The 13424-nt window shown below is 36.4% G+C and overlaps 3 protein-coding genes across 4 annotated transcripts; all 3 read left to right on the plus strand.

Moving 5' to 3' along the window:
* LOC18793397 (transcription factor FAMA) lies at positions 575 to 2871 on the plus strand. Of its 2 annotated transcripts, XM_020570077.1 has the most exons (5): positions 575 to 671; positions 842 to 1008; positions 1142 to 1864; positions 1976 to 2455; positions 2547 to 2871. In XM_020570077.1, exons 2-5 carry the CDS (start codon positions 982 to 984, stop codon positions 2637 to 2639), a joined length of 1323 nt encoding a protein of 440 aa, XP_020425666.1. In that variant the 5' UTR covers positions 575 to 671; positions 842 to 981; the 3' UTR covers positions 2640 to 2871. The 2 variants fall into 2 exon arrangements, with proteins under 2 accessions (XP_020425666.1, XP_007224326.2); XM_007224264.2 differs by lacking the exons at positions 575 to 671; positions 842 to 1008 and having other exon boundaries at positions 1018 to 1864.
* Positions 4655 to 6903, plus strand: LOC18790735 (60S ribosomal protein L13a-4). The gene is made up of 4 exons (XM_007223387.2): positions 4655 to 5017; positions 5492 to 5608; positions 5713 to 5800; positions 6543 to 6903. The coding sequence occupies exons 1-4, from the start codon at positions 4746 to 4748 to the stop codon at positions 6684 to 6686; spliced, it is 621 nt and encodes a 206-aa protein (XP_007223449.1). The 5' UTR covers positions 4655 to 4745; the 3' UTR covers positions 6687 to 6903.
* Positions 9514 to 12661, plus strand: LOC18789885 (probable pectinesterase 29). The gene is made up of 5 exons (XM_007224919.2): positions 9514 to 10082; positions 10204 to 10363; positions 10605 to 10814; positions 11387 to 11634; positions 12301 to 12661. Exons 1-5 carry the CDS (start codon positions 9820 to 9822, stop codon positions 12458 to 12460), a joined length of 1041 nt encoding a protein of 346 aa, XP_007224981.2. The 5' UTR covers positions 9514 to 9819; the 3' UTR covers positions 12461 to 12661.

Genomic DNA, 13424 nt, shown 5'->3' on the forward strand with positions numbered 1-13424 from the left:
GATCAAGTACATAAATAATGGTATTGTGATCACCAGTCCCGAACCCGGCCAGTACCATCCGTAACTATTCGGGGTCAATGGCTATGATCAACAACAATGGCTCTGTGCCAACGTTTCATTTGGAAAACCCACCTCGGCTGCCTTTCTATTAAAGTAACAAAAGAACGTGTTACGAAATTGAGTCAATTATTGTTGAAAATTCATCAAGCTAGGTAGATAGATCGATCTTATCTATGCCCCCAATTAATAAGGAATCACATGCAGTTGAGTTATCTAGCTTCCCGATTGATTTGTAATTTTTAGAAGAAAAAAGAAGAGAAAAGTTAGAAAAAGAAGAATAAGGTCATGAATCTTGTTGGTAGGTAATCTCTTTGAAAAGTTGAAAAGTTGAAAGTGGAAATTATAAAATGTTCACAAGCGGCTAAGCCTTAATAATCGTCATGGGGGAGAGTATATGTGGCGCTCTCGTCCTGTGACGCACATAAATTAAAGGAGGCCGTGACAGTGAGGTGAAACTGTGACAACCAAATTAATCCCACAGGCTCCTCTCTCTCTCTCTCTCTCTCACGGCAATTCTGGCTGGCCCATTACAGATATATAGACATAACTGAACCACGTAGCCAAATCTCTTCTAAAATTGCAAGATCCTTTCCTCCAATCTCTTAAAAAAGGTGGGGTTTGGTGCAGTTTCTGTTGGCCTTTGTCTTGGATATAAATTTGTACTGTTTCTAACCTTTGATGATTATTGTTATCTAACTTGTCTATATTGTCTGTTTTATCAGTCTTCAAGCAATTAATTTATCTACAGTCCGTAATTTCATGCATTTTAACATTGTTTCAGGTATAGGGCCAAAGCTGTCCTAGTTTCCACCAGGGTAATTTGTCCTTGCCTCAATTTAGCTCCCACCCCGGGCCTAGGGTTTTCCCTTAAAGTTGTACTCGTCGTCCTCCTCTTCATCATATACTATATATTCTGTACATATGGAGAAAGAGGAGAACAACTACTCGGTACAAAATTCAGCTTTCTCTCCATCTTACACTGCTTATCTCACTTCCCTTTTACTTTTTGTTTATTTTCTGTTGACAAATATTGTCATCAATCACCATGTTGTTCTTTTGCTCTGATTATGAAATATTGCAGGCTTTTATGCCCCCTGGTAACTTTAACAACCTGGATTACACCCTAGATCATCATCATGATGAAGATCAGCAGATGATGAAGTCTCGCATCGACGAGACTCCAAGTGAGAACAACAATGGAATGGTCAATTACTTGATGAACAATCACCATCAACTACAACAACAGCAACAACAAATGAGCACACAACTAGCTCCAGCTGGGTTTTGTGGTTCAACAAGTACTTCTTTTGATAAGCTGAGCTTCGCCGACGTGATGCAGTTTGCGGATTTTGGACCCAAGTTGGGCTTAAACCAAACCAAGATTTCAGAAGAAGAACCCTCCGGAGTTGACCCTGTTTACTTCCTCAAGTTTCCGGTGTTGAACGACAAGTTCGACAACGATGTCATGGTTCCACAAGCTGAAGAGAGATTTACAGGGTTGGGTGAAGAAGGCAAGACAAAGTCAATGGAAGAAGATCAAGATGAGGAGGCTCGGGTTTCGGGTAGTAATTCCGTGCAGCAGCTCCAGTTTCTTGGAGAAGATCTTGAAAACAACCCTAGAGGAGGAGTAGAACCGGAGCCTGCAGCCAAGAACAAAAGAAAAAGACCAAGAACTACCAAGACGACTCAAGAAGTCGAAAGCCAGCGGATGACCCACATCGCCGTGGAAAGAAACCGCAGGAAGCAAATGAATGAGCATCTTCGTGTGCTCCGGTCCCTCATGCCTGGCTCATATGTACAACGAGTAAGTATATATTGTTTAACTGTTTTCTTTCAATTCAACAACTTTCGTCCATGAAATTTGAACTCACGACCTCCTTCACCACTGAAATATTTTTTAATTGAATGTATGCAGGGGGATCAAGCTTCTATCATTGGAGGAGCCATAGAGTTTGTGAGAGAATTAGAGCAGTTGCTTCAGTGCTTGGAATCACAAAAGCGGAGAAGGCTCTTAGGAGAAGCTCCAAGACATGAGGTGGGAGAATCTGCAGGAGCGATGGCTATGGCGGTGATGCCTGCAGTACAGGCAGCTCAAGGCGGCAGCGGGGGACCATTAATCTTTCCGGCTGCTAATTTGCCTGTGAATCCAAATGATCCTATCAAGTTCGTCGACTTCGAAACGGGGCTTCGAGAAGAAACGGCTGAGAACAAGTCGTGCTTTGCTGATGTTGAGGTGAAAGTTTTAGGGTTTGATGCGATGATCAAGATTTTGTCTCAAAGGAGACCAGGGCAGCTCATTAAGGCCATTGCTGCGCTTGAGGATTTGCAGCTTAACATTCTTCACACTAACATCACCACCATCGAACAAACTGTTCTATATTCCTTTAATGTCAAGGTACGTGTATATATAGTTGAGATTATAAAACATTATTTTAGCATATGCAATTAATTAATCTGGGTTATATATATATATAAATGATGGGCAGGTTGAGAGTGAATCGAGGTTCACGGCTGAAGATATAGCAACCTCAGTTCAGCAGATATTCAGTTTTATTCATGCAAACACCGCCAGCATGTGATGATGATGGTGGAACTTGAATCTTACAGCCTTTTCTTTTGGATTCTGATCTATTTATATTTATTGTTTATGAAAAAGAGAAAAAGAAATTAATGAGCTAGTAGTGTGGTCTCTGGTGGTATAACATCAGTTGAACCTGCAGATTACTAGCTACATTCCTTTGTCCTAAATAAGTAACATTACATGTATTTCCTCTTCCAGATTGATATTAAAGGCATGTAGTGGTTCTGAAATCTCTTCAAATTCTCATCATTGAACAAATTAATTCTTATATATAGTGGTCATCTCTCTTCAAAATCGATGAACCTTTTCAGTTTCTTGTTTGAATGTCTAGTTTATAGAAGTAGAACAACTTAGCTATTAATTGTTGAAGATTGTAAAAATACCACATTAGAAACCTAAGAAAATAAGATACAAAAAAATCCAAGTGTGTGGTTTCATTACCTAACAAATACGCTTTGTAGTAAAACTACATATTTACTAGGATATTTGTGGTTAAGTTGTTGAAAGTATCGATGTTAGTATTATAGTGGATTACTCGTCCGTCCTTTTGAAATCTTAACATCATATATGTAACATCCTTCCTACAAAAATGTGATTAATTGATAATTACATGGTAGTATCAAATATCTTTCCCCATATGTATATTTAAAATAGATACTGATGAAGCTGCTCACCCCCACATGCTCTCTCTCTGTTTCTATCTTGTGGGGAAGGAGAATAGTATCTGTTATGGCAGCAGAGGGAGTGTGGAGACAACTTCTGTCATACATGTTGTTGACTTTGATTGAATGAAAACAATTTTGGTGATACATGAGTTAGAAGGTCAACGGGTCCCATACCTTGTTGCCGCGGGTCGTTGACTTGCCAGAAATGACTCTTTTGGTTTTATTCGACTGCCCTGAGACGTTGCCATTCTCAGAGGGTCCCTTAAGCATTTGGATTTAATTGTGAAGGTTCATCCATCACCACCTCATTTTTGTTGTGTGTATCATTCAATCATGCTTGCTTGGTCGCATTTGTCTTAAAAGAGTTGACCCATGTGGCTTCAATTGGCTTTATTCTCTTCCTTCCACTATCTTACAGCTTGAAATTTCAAACTTATCACTGGAAACGATTGGGAGACCCTTTTTCATCAATTAACTAGGTCGATTGTACTTGTGCATATATAATAGCTCCAATCAAAAGTCAATGGATATGATTGTTTTTTTTTTTTTTTGGGTTCCAAATAATGGGTAAAGAATTTGACACGACATAACGCTATTATTGCTCATTTTTGAAGAAGGGTTACTAAATTTAATTTTGTTACCACCTATTGTTAAATAAGTTTGTAACTTGTAGTTATGAGCTTAGCCAAGTTGACTAGAGTGGATGTGCTCCCAACTCTGCATCCGAGTTCGAATCCCTCTCCCCATAATTTAGATTAGATTAAAATAGAATATCGTTTGTATATATATGAAAAAAAACTTTGTAACCAAGAATTACAAGTAAAATGTTTGGTGCCGCATAATAAAAAAAAAAAAAAAAGTCTAGGGCTTCATCTTTTCTTTCTCTTCGAACACATTTGGTGTCAAGGGTTTCGGACAAAGCCGGTCCAACCCCGCCGTCTTCTTCGTCTCGATGAGCTCTTCCTCCTTCTGGTGACATTTTCTCTCATGGGGTACGTTAGAAGTGTTCCGTTAAAAAAAAAAAAAAAAAAAGAAGTTCGGTATCCTAGCTACCTTCGGTATGGGCCTATTTCTAAAAGAATAACGTTAGCTCCTCACTTTGGACCTTGGCTTGGAGCGCGGCCTAGAGACGTTTGTAATCGGCCCTATGAGCTAATTGTTTTGTTTTACCCAAGAAAGAAAATTAACCCTCCCAGCCCATATATTTTATTTGGGCCTTTGACCTGGCATACCTGTGGGCTACGTGGCGACCATCTAAGCCCAGATGACACACAACCCATCAATCCCCACCACATACAAAGCTACACCAGCCAGCAGCCAACCAAACCCTCCAACCTTATATACGCCTTCTTTATAAACCACGGCATCCCAAAACCCTAACCCTTACGCACCCATTTCTCTCACTTCACAGCCGCTTTGGGTTAGAGAGCTTGAAAACAATGGTGTCTGGTTCAGGAATCTGCGCTAAGCGCGTCGTGGTGGACGCCCGCCACCACATGCTGGGTCGCCTGGCGTCGATACTCGCCAAAGAGCTTCTCAATGGGCAGAAGGTCGTGGTGGTTCGATGCGAGGAGATCTGCATCTCCGGTGGTCTCGTCAGGCAGAAGATGAAGTACATGAGATTCTTGCGCAAGCGCATGAACACCAAGCCCTCTCATGGTCCCATTCACTTCCGTGCCCCAGCTAAGATCCTCTGGCGCACCATCCGTGGGTACGTCGTCGTTTCTCTCTCACTCTCTTTGTTTGCTGATTTCTAGATTTATGTACGTTTTCTTGAGTTTGAGCTAGGGTTTTCTGGGTTTGTTGGATTTTGTTTCATTTTCTTAGTAACCGAACAGAATGCCTGGTGCCCATTATTTAGTTTAATCTGGGAACTGGACGAGAGTGATTCTATTAATTTGTGTTTCTTATTCTATTATGTTAAATGTCGGAATAGAATAGGAGTTGAAAAGTCTTGGACTTGTTTAGTTTTCTGGTAAATTTGCTGATTTTGAAGAAAATGATCTACAACTCATTATATGTTATAGTCCTATTTTGTTATTTATATTTATTTTATTGATTCAATAGGTGATCTACGTTTTTAGTTGGAACGGTAGTTGCGTTTTCTGCTTTATTTCACTTAATAGGGAATTTCTTTGTATAAATTATTTTGCAGTAATTTTGTACTTGTGTCTTTGGTTCGCAGAATGATTCCTCACAAGACCAAGCGTGGTGCAGCCGCACTTGCCCGTTTGAAGGCATACGAGGGTGTTCCACCTCCTTATGATAAGATAAAGAGGATGGTCATTCCTGATGCTCTCAAGTGAGCTTTCAAACTAGTTTGTTGATTTTGTTTACGTAATTTTGTTATTTTTGTTTGGTTCTGTTTTCGTGAACTGAAAGGTTATTGTTTTTTAAAATTATCAGGGTTTTGAGGCTTCAAGCAGGACACAAGTACTGTTTGTTGGGCAAGCTTTCATCTGAGGTTGGATGGAATCACTATGAGACCATCAAGGTGAGAATTACATGCTTTTCTTGTTTGCTCTTACTCAGTTTTTTGTGTCCTTGTGTTTGGGTAAAACATATTATTTTCTCTTTTTAGTTCAGAGTAATACGCCCATTTTATGGTTGTATTCAATTGGATCAAGTTGCATCGGATTTTAGTTTCCACTATTTGGTTGTTTACATGTTAAAAGGGTGTTCTCACACTTAAATGCATAGTGAATTTAGTAGTTGTGGTGGCATGTTTTGAACAATGCTTCGTCCAGCGTGTTATAGTGGTGGAGTTGATTATTTTTATTTGCTAAAGCCTGTTGGATCCTATCAAGACTTTATTTTTGTGTGTATCTATCTACCTGGCTTTAAATGGTGTCTTACTCTGTATGTTAGCACATTAGTCTTTTACGGTAGATTGGGTATACATTTGTATGTCAGTGTCTAGAACTTTTGGAGCTTGCATTAGTGCATCCCCTGTAAGTGCACAAATGACTAATAGCTAAGAACACCATTCCAGAGAAGGGTTATGTTCATAAAAATCATCACATTAGTTTGCTTTGCATTGAGTTACATGGACGACAATTCATATGTGCCCTCGTGTCAATCAGTTTACAACTTTGCTTCCCGACATCTACATTTAATTTTGTTGTGCGTTTTGAGCTTGAGGCATGTGGATTCTATTTGCTTCTTGGAATGAGTTTGTTGCCATTGATTCCTGTACTTACAAATAGTCACTAATGAATTTATCTGTGGCTGTGCAGGAGCTTGAGAACAAGAGGAAGGAGAGGGCCCAGCTTGCATATGAGAGGAAGAAACAGTTGAACAAGCTGAGGGTGAAGGCAGAAAAGGTTGCTGAGGAGAAACTAGGTCCTCAGCTAGAGATCATTGCTCCTATTAAATATTGATCAGTAGAGATTTGCCTTTAAAGACGAAAATGTTGTTGAGGATTGAGCTGAGAATTAAATTTTGTTTTGTATTAAGATACTTGGTTGTTCCTTGTGATGGTTTTAAGTATTTTGGCCGTAGTTCTTTCTGATAGATAGTCGTACACTTGTATGCTGTTTGGTATTTACGAATTAGCTAAATCACTGTTTTCTCAATTCAGTTCGATTGCTTTTTCTAGATGATAAATTCAATTTGATGAATGATTCTCTATTTTTGCCCCTGAGCCATATCAGGTGAGAACCAAAATACCAAGAGGTTCTCTAGAAAGAACAAATTGCCCATAAGCATAGCAAAGTAAAGAATTCATTAACTTCTTACAAATCAGAGGATGGTAAATCCTTTATTTACAATCTTTGCCTTCCCTTCCCTGTTAAGATCCTTGTATTCTCCCTTGAAGGCAAAAAATGATGTTTTCTGAGCTACACTCTTCACTTTCAAACTTCAAAAATTCGATTTATTTGGATGGATGCATTTGAAAAAAAAGAAGGGTTTGGACTTGAAACAATGTTAAATTTGCTTAAAAGAGCAGCCACAATAGTGTTTTTTTTTTCTTCAAGTACAATTGAATTGATAGTCTAAATTACTCTCCAATGAAATCGAACATGGACTTGTCTTCTACATGGAATCTTAGCCATTAGGAACGTTGAGAAGATCATCTAAAGATGGGAGAAGACCACCTCCCATGTAATTTGTAATGATCTCGAATGATGACAATATATTGGTGTGTTTATGTATATGGTCTCTTTCTGCCCTACCAAAATCACCAAAGGTTGAAGGAATTAAGAGAGTAGAAGCAGAAGCATGTAATGAGAGAGAGAACGACATTCGGTTGTCATCACAAGTCCACTGAAACCAAAAATAAGCAAACAACTTGATGCCTTATTTCAGGAAAACCGAAAAGATTAATTGATTGATTAGTCTTAAAATCAATTAACAGGACAATAATCTCTCTCTCTCTCATAAACATTGTTGTGGTTGGTTGGGAAACTTCGGTTTAACCCCTAATTATTAGAGCATAAAATTAGTAGGGACACATCTGATTTCTTGGGTTTTCCTAAACAAATATATAACAACACCCAAGTGGAGCAGGCAGTGCTAATGAATTAAAGCTTTGAGAAGGAGTGATAACAAAGTCTCTTCACATATAAATGATTTATTAATATAGTTTTATACCTAAGGACACACTATTTATCACTAGTTAGGACATGTGTTTGGAGGCCTAAATATGAAGGGCAAAGGTTGACAATTTTTTAGTCATCCTTTGTGGATAAATAACAGAATGTGGTTTACCAAAAATAATAATATTTTATCTCATTTAGAAAAAGTCAAACAAAAGGTTTCGGAAGAAAGCTAAGTTTGGACAAATTCAAACACGAATTTCAGATACGGAAGTAGTTGCTCCTAACCATTTAAACTACAAGTACATTGCAGCAGTGCTCAATTTTAAACAACACTAGTATTTTAGCATGTGTCGCAAGGTACCAATTTTTTTTTTTTCTTCTAGAAAATTAGCAAATCGTTTAAGCAAGGAGAGTAGGTAACGTCCACAATCTAGATTCTATATTTACGAGGTCAAAAGTTGGCGTTCATTTCATGGCCACAAAGGCCGCATTTAATTTAATGGTTTAATTATTCTCACGTTTGTGATTGTTACTAAATTTCTTCTAAACCTAACTTTGATAGTGCGGTTTCCTCCTACAAAATATGTCCATTCTTCCTCTCTAATTACTTTGACTGCTTAAGGAACAAACTTTCCCAAATTGGAGTGTGGCCAAATTCCTTCAGATGTTTTTTCTTGACAAATGTCTTGTGCTCAATTAGCGGCAAATTGATTTCACCCTAAGTTTGATGCCTACAAAGACTTTTCTAGTACTAAAAAATTGCGGTTAGCATATCCCTTTGAATGTGCGAGAGAAAAGAATGAACAAAGAAAAATAAAATTAAATAAATAAAACGTAGTCAATCTCTAATTTGATAATTAATTTATGAAGGTTTTAAGCAATTAAGTCTTTCATTAATTATTTTTTGAAGTGGAGAGAAACTTTTCTCTCGCATATATACGTGTCTTACCATATTTTATTGTTTTTTTTTATAAAAAAAAATTCAATTGTTGCACGGAATTTGAATAATTCATGACATCTTCCAATAAAGTGGAGAGTATTCGATATACCACAAGATGAATTTGTTATTGACGATAATTTTTCTGAATTAGGGGTAGAGAATAAAATCAAGTTGAGCAATTTAAGGGAACACAATATGCTATGGTTAGAAGGCTAGCTACTAAAATCTGTGTCAATTATGTATATACTATTTTTTTTTAATATGAATTTGGTGAGAGACATTTTATTTTTCACAATCCAAAAAAGCTTCCTATAATCAGCACCTTGTAGTGAGGTTCAGACGAGGGTTGATCACACTGAACATATTTGGAATCAATTGAATCTCGAAAATCATGAAATAATTTTCCTTTTCCCTCCTGAATGTCTCTAAATTTATATTGTCTTTCTGTATATAGCCAACTTTAGTTTTCAATTTTTTCTCAATTTTGTAGATTTTTCTGATTACTTTATATTTTGTAATATTTGTTTTCACAGTTTTTCCTTTTTTTGTCGATCTACTCTATCTTCTGATTTTTGCAATAAGAGCTGTTCCTACGTCCATACACTCAACTTGTCAACTGCACCTACATTTTTTTTTCCTTTTAAATTATTTTTACAGGGTTGGAAAAGAAAAATATATAGGAAAGGAAATAAATCAAGGCTCAAAATTGAAAAAATATAAATAAAGAAAACAACAACAAATAAAAAATTGATACCCCTTTTTTAAAAAATCAATGAGTTTATTATTACTAGACATTCTTTTAGGTAGACCTTTGACTTTCCCAATTTCCCTCCAAATCCCAGAGTCTCATTGGCATGCTTTAAATACACACACAGAGAGAGCAGCAATGAATAAAATTAAAAATAAAATTATTTCTGTGCTTCTCCCCTCCTCTCTTCTTCTCCAATCCTCATACCTTGTAGTAAAGCAAAGCTTCATACTCTCTCTCTCTCTCTCTCTCTCTCTCTGCAATAATTTTCTTTAGGCTCAAAGATGTCATCATTTCTTCATCTTGATGCTCATTATTATTATTATTATTCATGTGTAGCTCTAATCTTACTAGGCCTTGGATTATTAGGGCAAGCCAATGCCCAAATGTATAGAGTTGATAGCAATAATAAGAAGCTGGCTTATTACACCATCACTGTTGATCAATCTGGCCATGGCAATTTCACCTCCATTCAATCAGCCATTGATGCTGTTCCTATAAACAACAGGAACTGGGTTTCTATCAAGATCAAGGCAGGCACCTATAAGTAAGCTTAATCTTTGTGTTGTGATTATATAAATCACGAATCTATTTAATTTCTTACGGGAAAATGAATTATTAATACTTGTTTTTTGTTTTTTGTTTCCTTTTCTGTGTGAATATTGCAGGGAAAAGGTGATCATCCCCGTTGACAAGCCATACATAATTCTCAAAGGAGAAAATAGGCATAAAACACAGATTGTTTGGGATGATCACGACTCAGTTGCACAAAGCCCTACTTTTGCCTCTTATGCCGACAGTATCATTGTCAAATCCATCAGCTTTGTGGTAATTGCAATAATCATTATTAACGTTTGGTTCAAATAACATACGTGTTACACCAGTTGGTCAGAACAATGTCATCGCCTTTCACCCAAGTTTGAATTCTTTTTTCCGTAGATTAGATTAATTTAGAGTAATTTAAACTATCATTTGTGTTTAAATAAAAAAAACTTTTGGTTCAAACACTCTTCAATTTCTTCCATTTATTAATATTATATGCTTCTTTTAATTTATGAATGTTATGCAGAATTCATACAACAACCCTGTGAATAACAAAAATCCAAGAGTGGCAGCAGTGGCGGCAATGATTTACGGGGACAAATCTTCATTCTATCGATGTGGTTTCTTTGGTTTGCAAGACACTTTGTGGGATGGTCAAGGACGGCACTACTATCACCTTTGCACCATCCAGGGTGCCGTGGATTTTATCTTCGGCAGTGCCCAGTCTATTTTTCAGGTTTTTTCTTGTTTCCATTTCATCTTCAATTCCTTTACATATTTAAACTTAATCCATCAATCAACCTCTAGGTCATGACTAGCTGTGTCTCTATTTTATTAGAGGATCGGCCATGAGTTTAAATCTTATAAATGATATTTCTTGATTAAAAAAAACTTAAGTTATGTAATTACTAGTATCAATGACCACGGTCACGGAAACCACCCCCGTGGAAACCACCTTTAAAGACAGATGATCTGTGAACAGTGTAGGTTTTTTTTGGTAGTGGTGGAAAGAAATTAGGTTGCGTAGCATCTTCTTCTGAAAATTTATATTGACAGTGATTGGTTCTTATCGGGTATCAATTTGTAATACATTTCACATTGTTGATATTTTATTGATATACATTACAAATTCTCAAACAAATATAAAGGCCACAATATTAGGTACTGTAAATTAGTATCCGATACCAAACACATTTTTACCCTTATTATGTTTTTGCAAAACAAAATGCAAGCAAATTTGGTACGAATACCGTAAAAAGGAATGATGATGTTTTAATTTTTTTGCCATATATATATATATATTTGCAGAAATGTTCGATACAAGTTCTTGGGGGAGCTCTGGATCCTGGGTCGGCTGGTTACATCACAGCACAGGGAAGAGACAATCCAAATGATGCAAGTGGGTTTGTGTTCAAGGATTGCAAGGTGTCTGGAACAGGTTCCACCTTCTTGGGCAGGGCATGGAGAGGTTACTCTAGAGTCATTTTCTACAACTCCAATTTTTCACAAGTGGTTGTGCCTCAAGGCTGGGATGCTTGGCATTTCCAAGGCAATGAGTAAGATCTCTCACTTCTAATTATAATTAACACACTAATTTTAATTAAACTTAATAGTGCACCAACCCTTTTTTCCTTTTCAAAAATACTATCCTTAGGTGTTACCAATTTCCCATATCCACAACAATTTCGTTTTCCTTTTCATTTTGTCTAGTTTTCTAACTTTTAGTCACCAAATATTATGACAACTAAAATACAATCATTTTCCTTTTCTAGACCATAATTTCAAGAGTTACCTAACTTTTTCTTGAATTTTAGTCTGTCAATAATGTGATAGGTGTTACCAATGTCCCATATCCACAATGATTTCCTTATCGTTTTCATTTTGGCTATTTTTCCAACTTTTAGTCGCCAAATACTATGACAACGAAGAATGTAATCCTTTTCCTTTTCTAATTCACAATCATTTCAAGAGTTACCGAACTTTTTCTCAAATTTTAGTTCGTTAATGATGTGACAGAGATTAAATGGGTGTTCGATTTCCTAAAAATAAATAGTGTAAAGTGAGTACAAAAATGAAAAAATCAAACGCTTTGTTGGGTGTGTGTGGCATTTAACAAAGTTTGTAGAGAGAAATTGACAACATTTTTGTTTCTGTTTTATGGAATTCATATGTAACACTTGATTTGGATCCTAAATGAAAATAAATGTTGTGAAATAATGCAGGCACCAATTAACGTATGCAGAGCATGGTTGCTATGGGCCAGGAGCCGACACTGTCAAGCGTGTGGAATGGGAAAAGAAGCTTAATGCTGATACCGTGCGGGAGTTGACAAGCTTGAACTTTATTGATACTGATGGATGGCTCAATGACCAGCCTTTCTAATTATTTTTTATATTTTTTTATTTAACTTCCATTCATTTCAAGCAGTTGTTCTGCAAATCTTTTATTACTTTTTCACTTCCCCATTACATTACTTTTGCAAGATATTAACTCATGAATTTGTAACGTCCAAAGAATTTTCACTTTACCCAATTTGGAAGTGATTTGTTTAATCTGATTATGGAAATATAAGTTTCACTCGCCTTTTTCATATGGAACTTGAACAAATATGTTTGAGAAGTACTTAACACGGGTGCCTCATCCATTTCTCATCCGTTGATGCAAGTGAAGTGCACAATGCATTAGATTGAATGCATGTGAAATTCATTTGTTTTCTTTATATCATTTTCATTCAAATCTTGGCATACATTATTGCAATAGTCTAAACACACAATTTCACCTCTTAATGTCAGTAAATTCACAAATTTGGAATCTTTTCGTCAAATTGGCACGTAGTTTAACACATTTAATCATGTCAAGTGATTTCACACTAACACGATCTATTTAGTAACTTTGCAGCGTTTGGATGTAGCCACATATACTGTAAACTAGAAATTTAAGAGCTTAAGTGGTTAAGAGTAGCTATCCTTGCACCCAATGTCCTATGTTCGAATCCTCATTTCCCCAATATCTTGTCTCAAAACAAAACAAACAAAAAAAAAAAAAAAAAGGAAGAAGGAAATTTAAGATGACTTGCTCTTGTTACAAGCTAAACCTATCACTCAAATATTTTCAAAACAAATAGAGAATACTAATAAAAATTCCGTTAGAAAAGTTAAAAAGAAAAAATATTTCTGTAATTCTCGAAGGATTCATGCAATAATAGCCATACAATATTACGAAATTAAAACATAAATAAATAGTTGGTCATTTCCTTCTTGAGCATCTCTAACCTTCATTCCACATCAGCTTTGACACATCGGTTGGAGTAATGTGAGATGTTATTTCTAGCCGTTAAATGTCTATG

This window comes from Prunus persica, chromosome G1, assembly GCF_000346465.2.
Source record: "Prunus persica cultivar Lovell chromosome G1, Prunus_persica_NCBIv2, whole genome shotgun sequence".
NCBI classification, from domain to species: Eukaryota; Viridiplantae; Streptophyta; class Magnoliopsida; order Rosales; family Rosaceae; genus Prunus; species Prunus persica.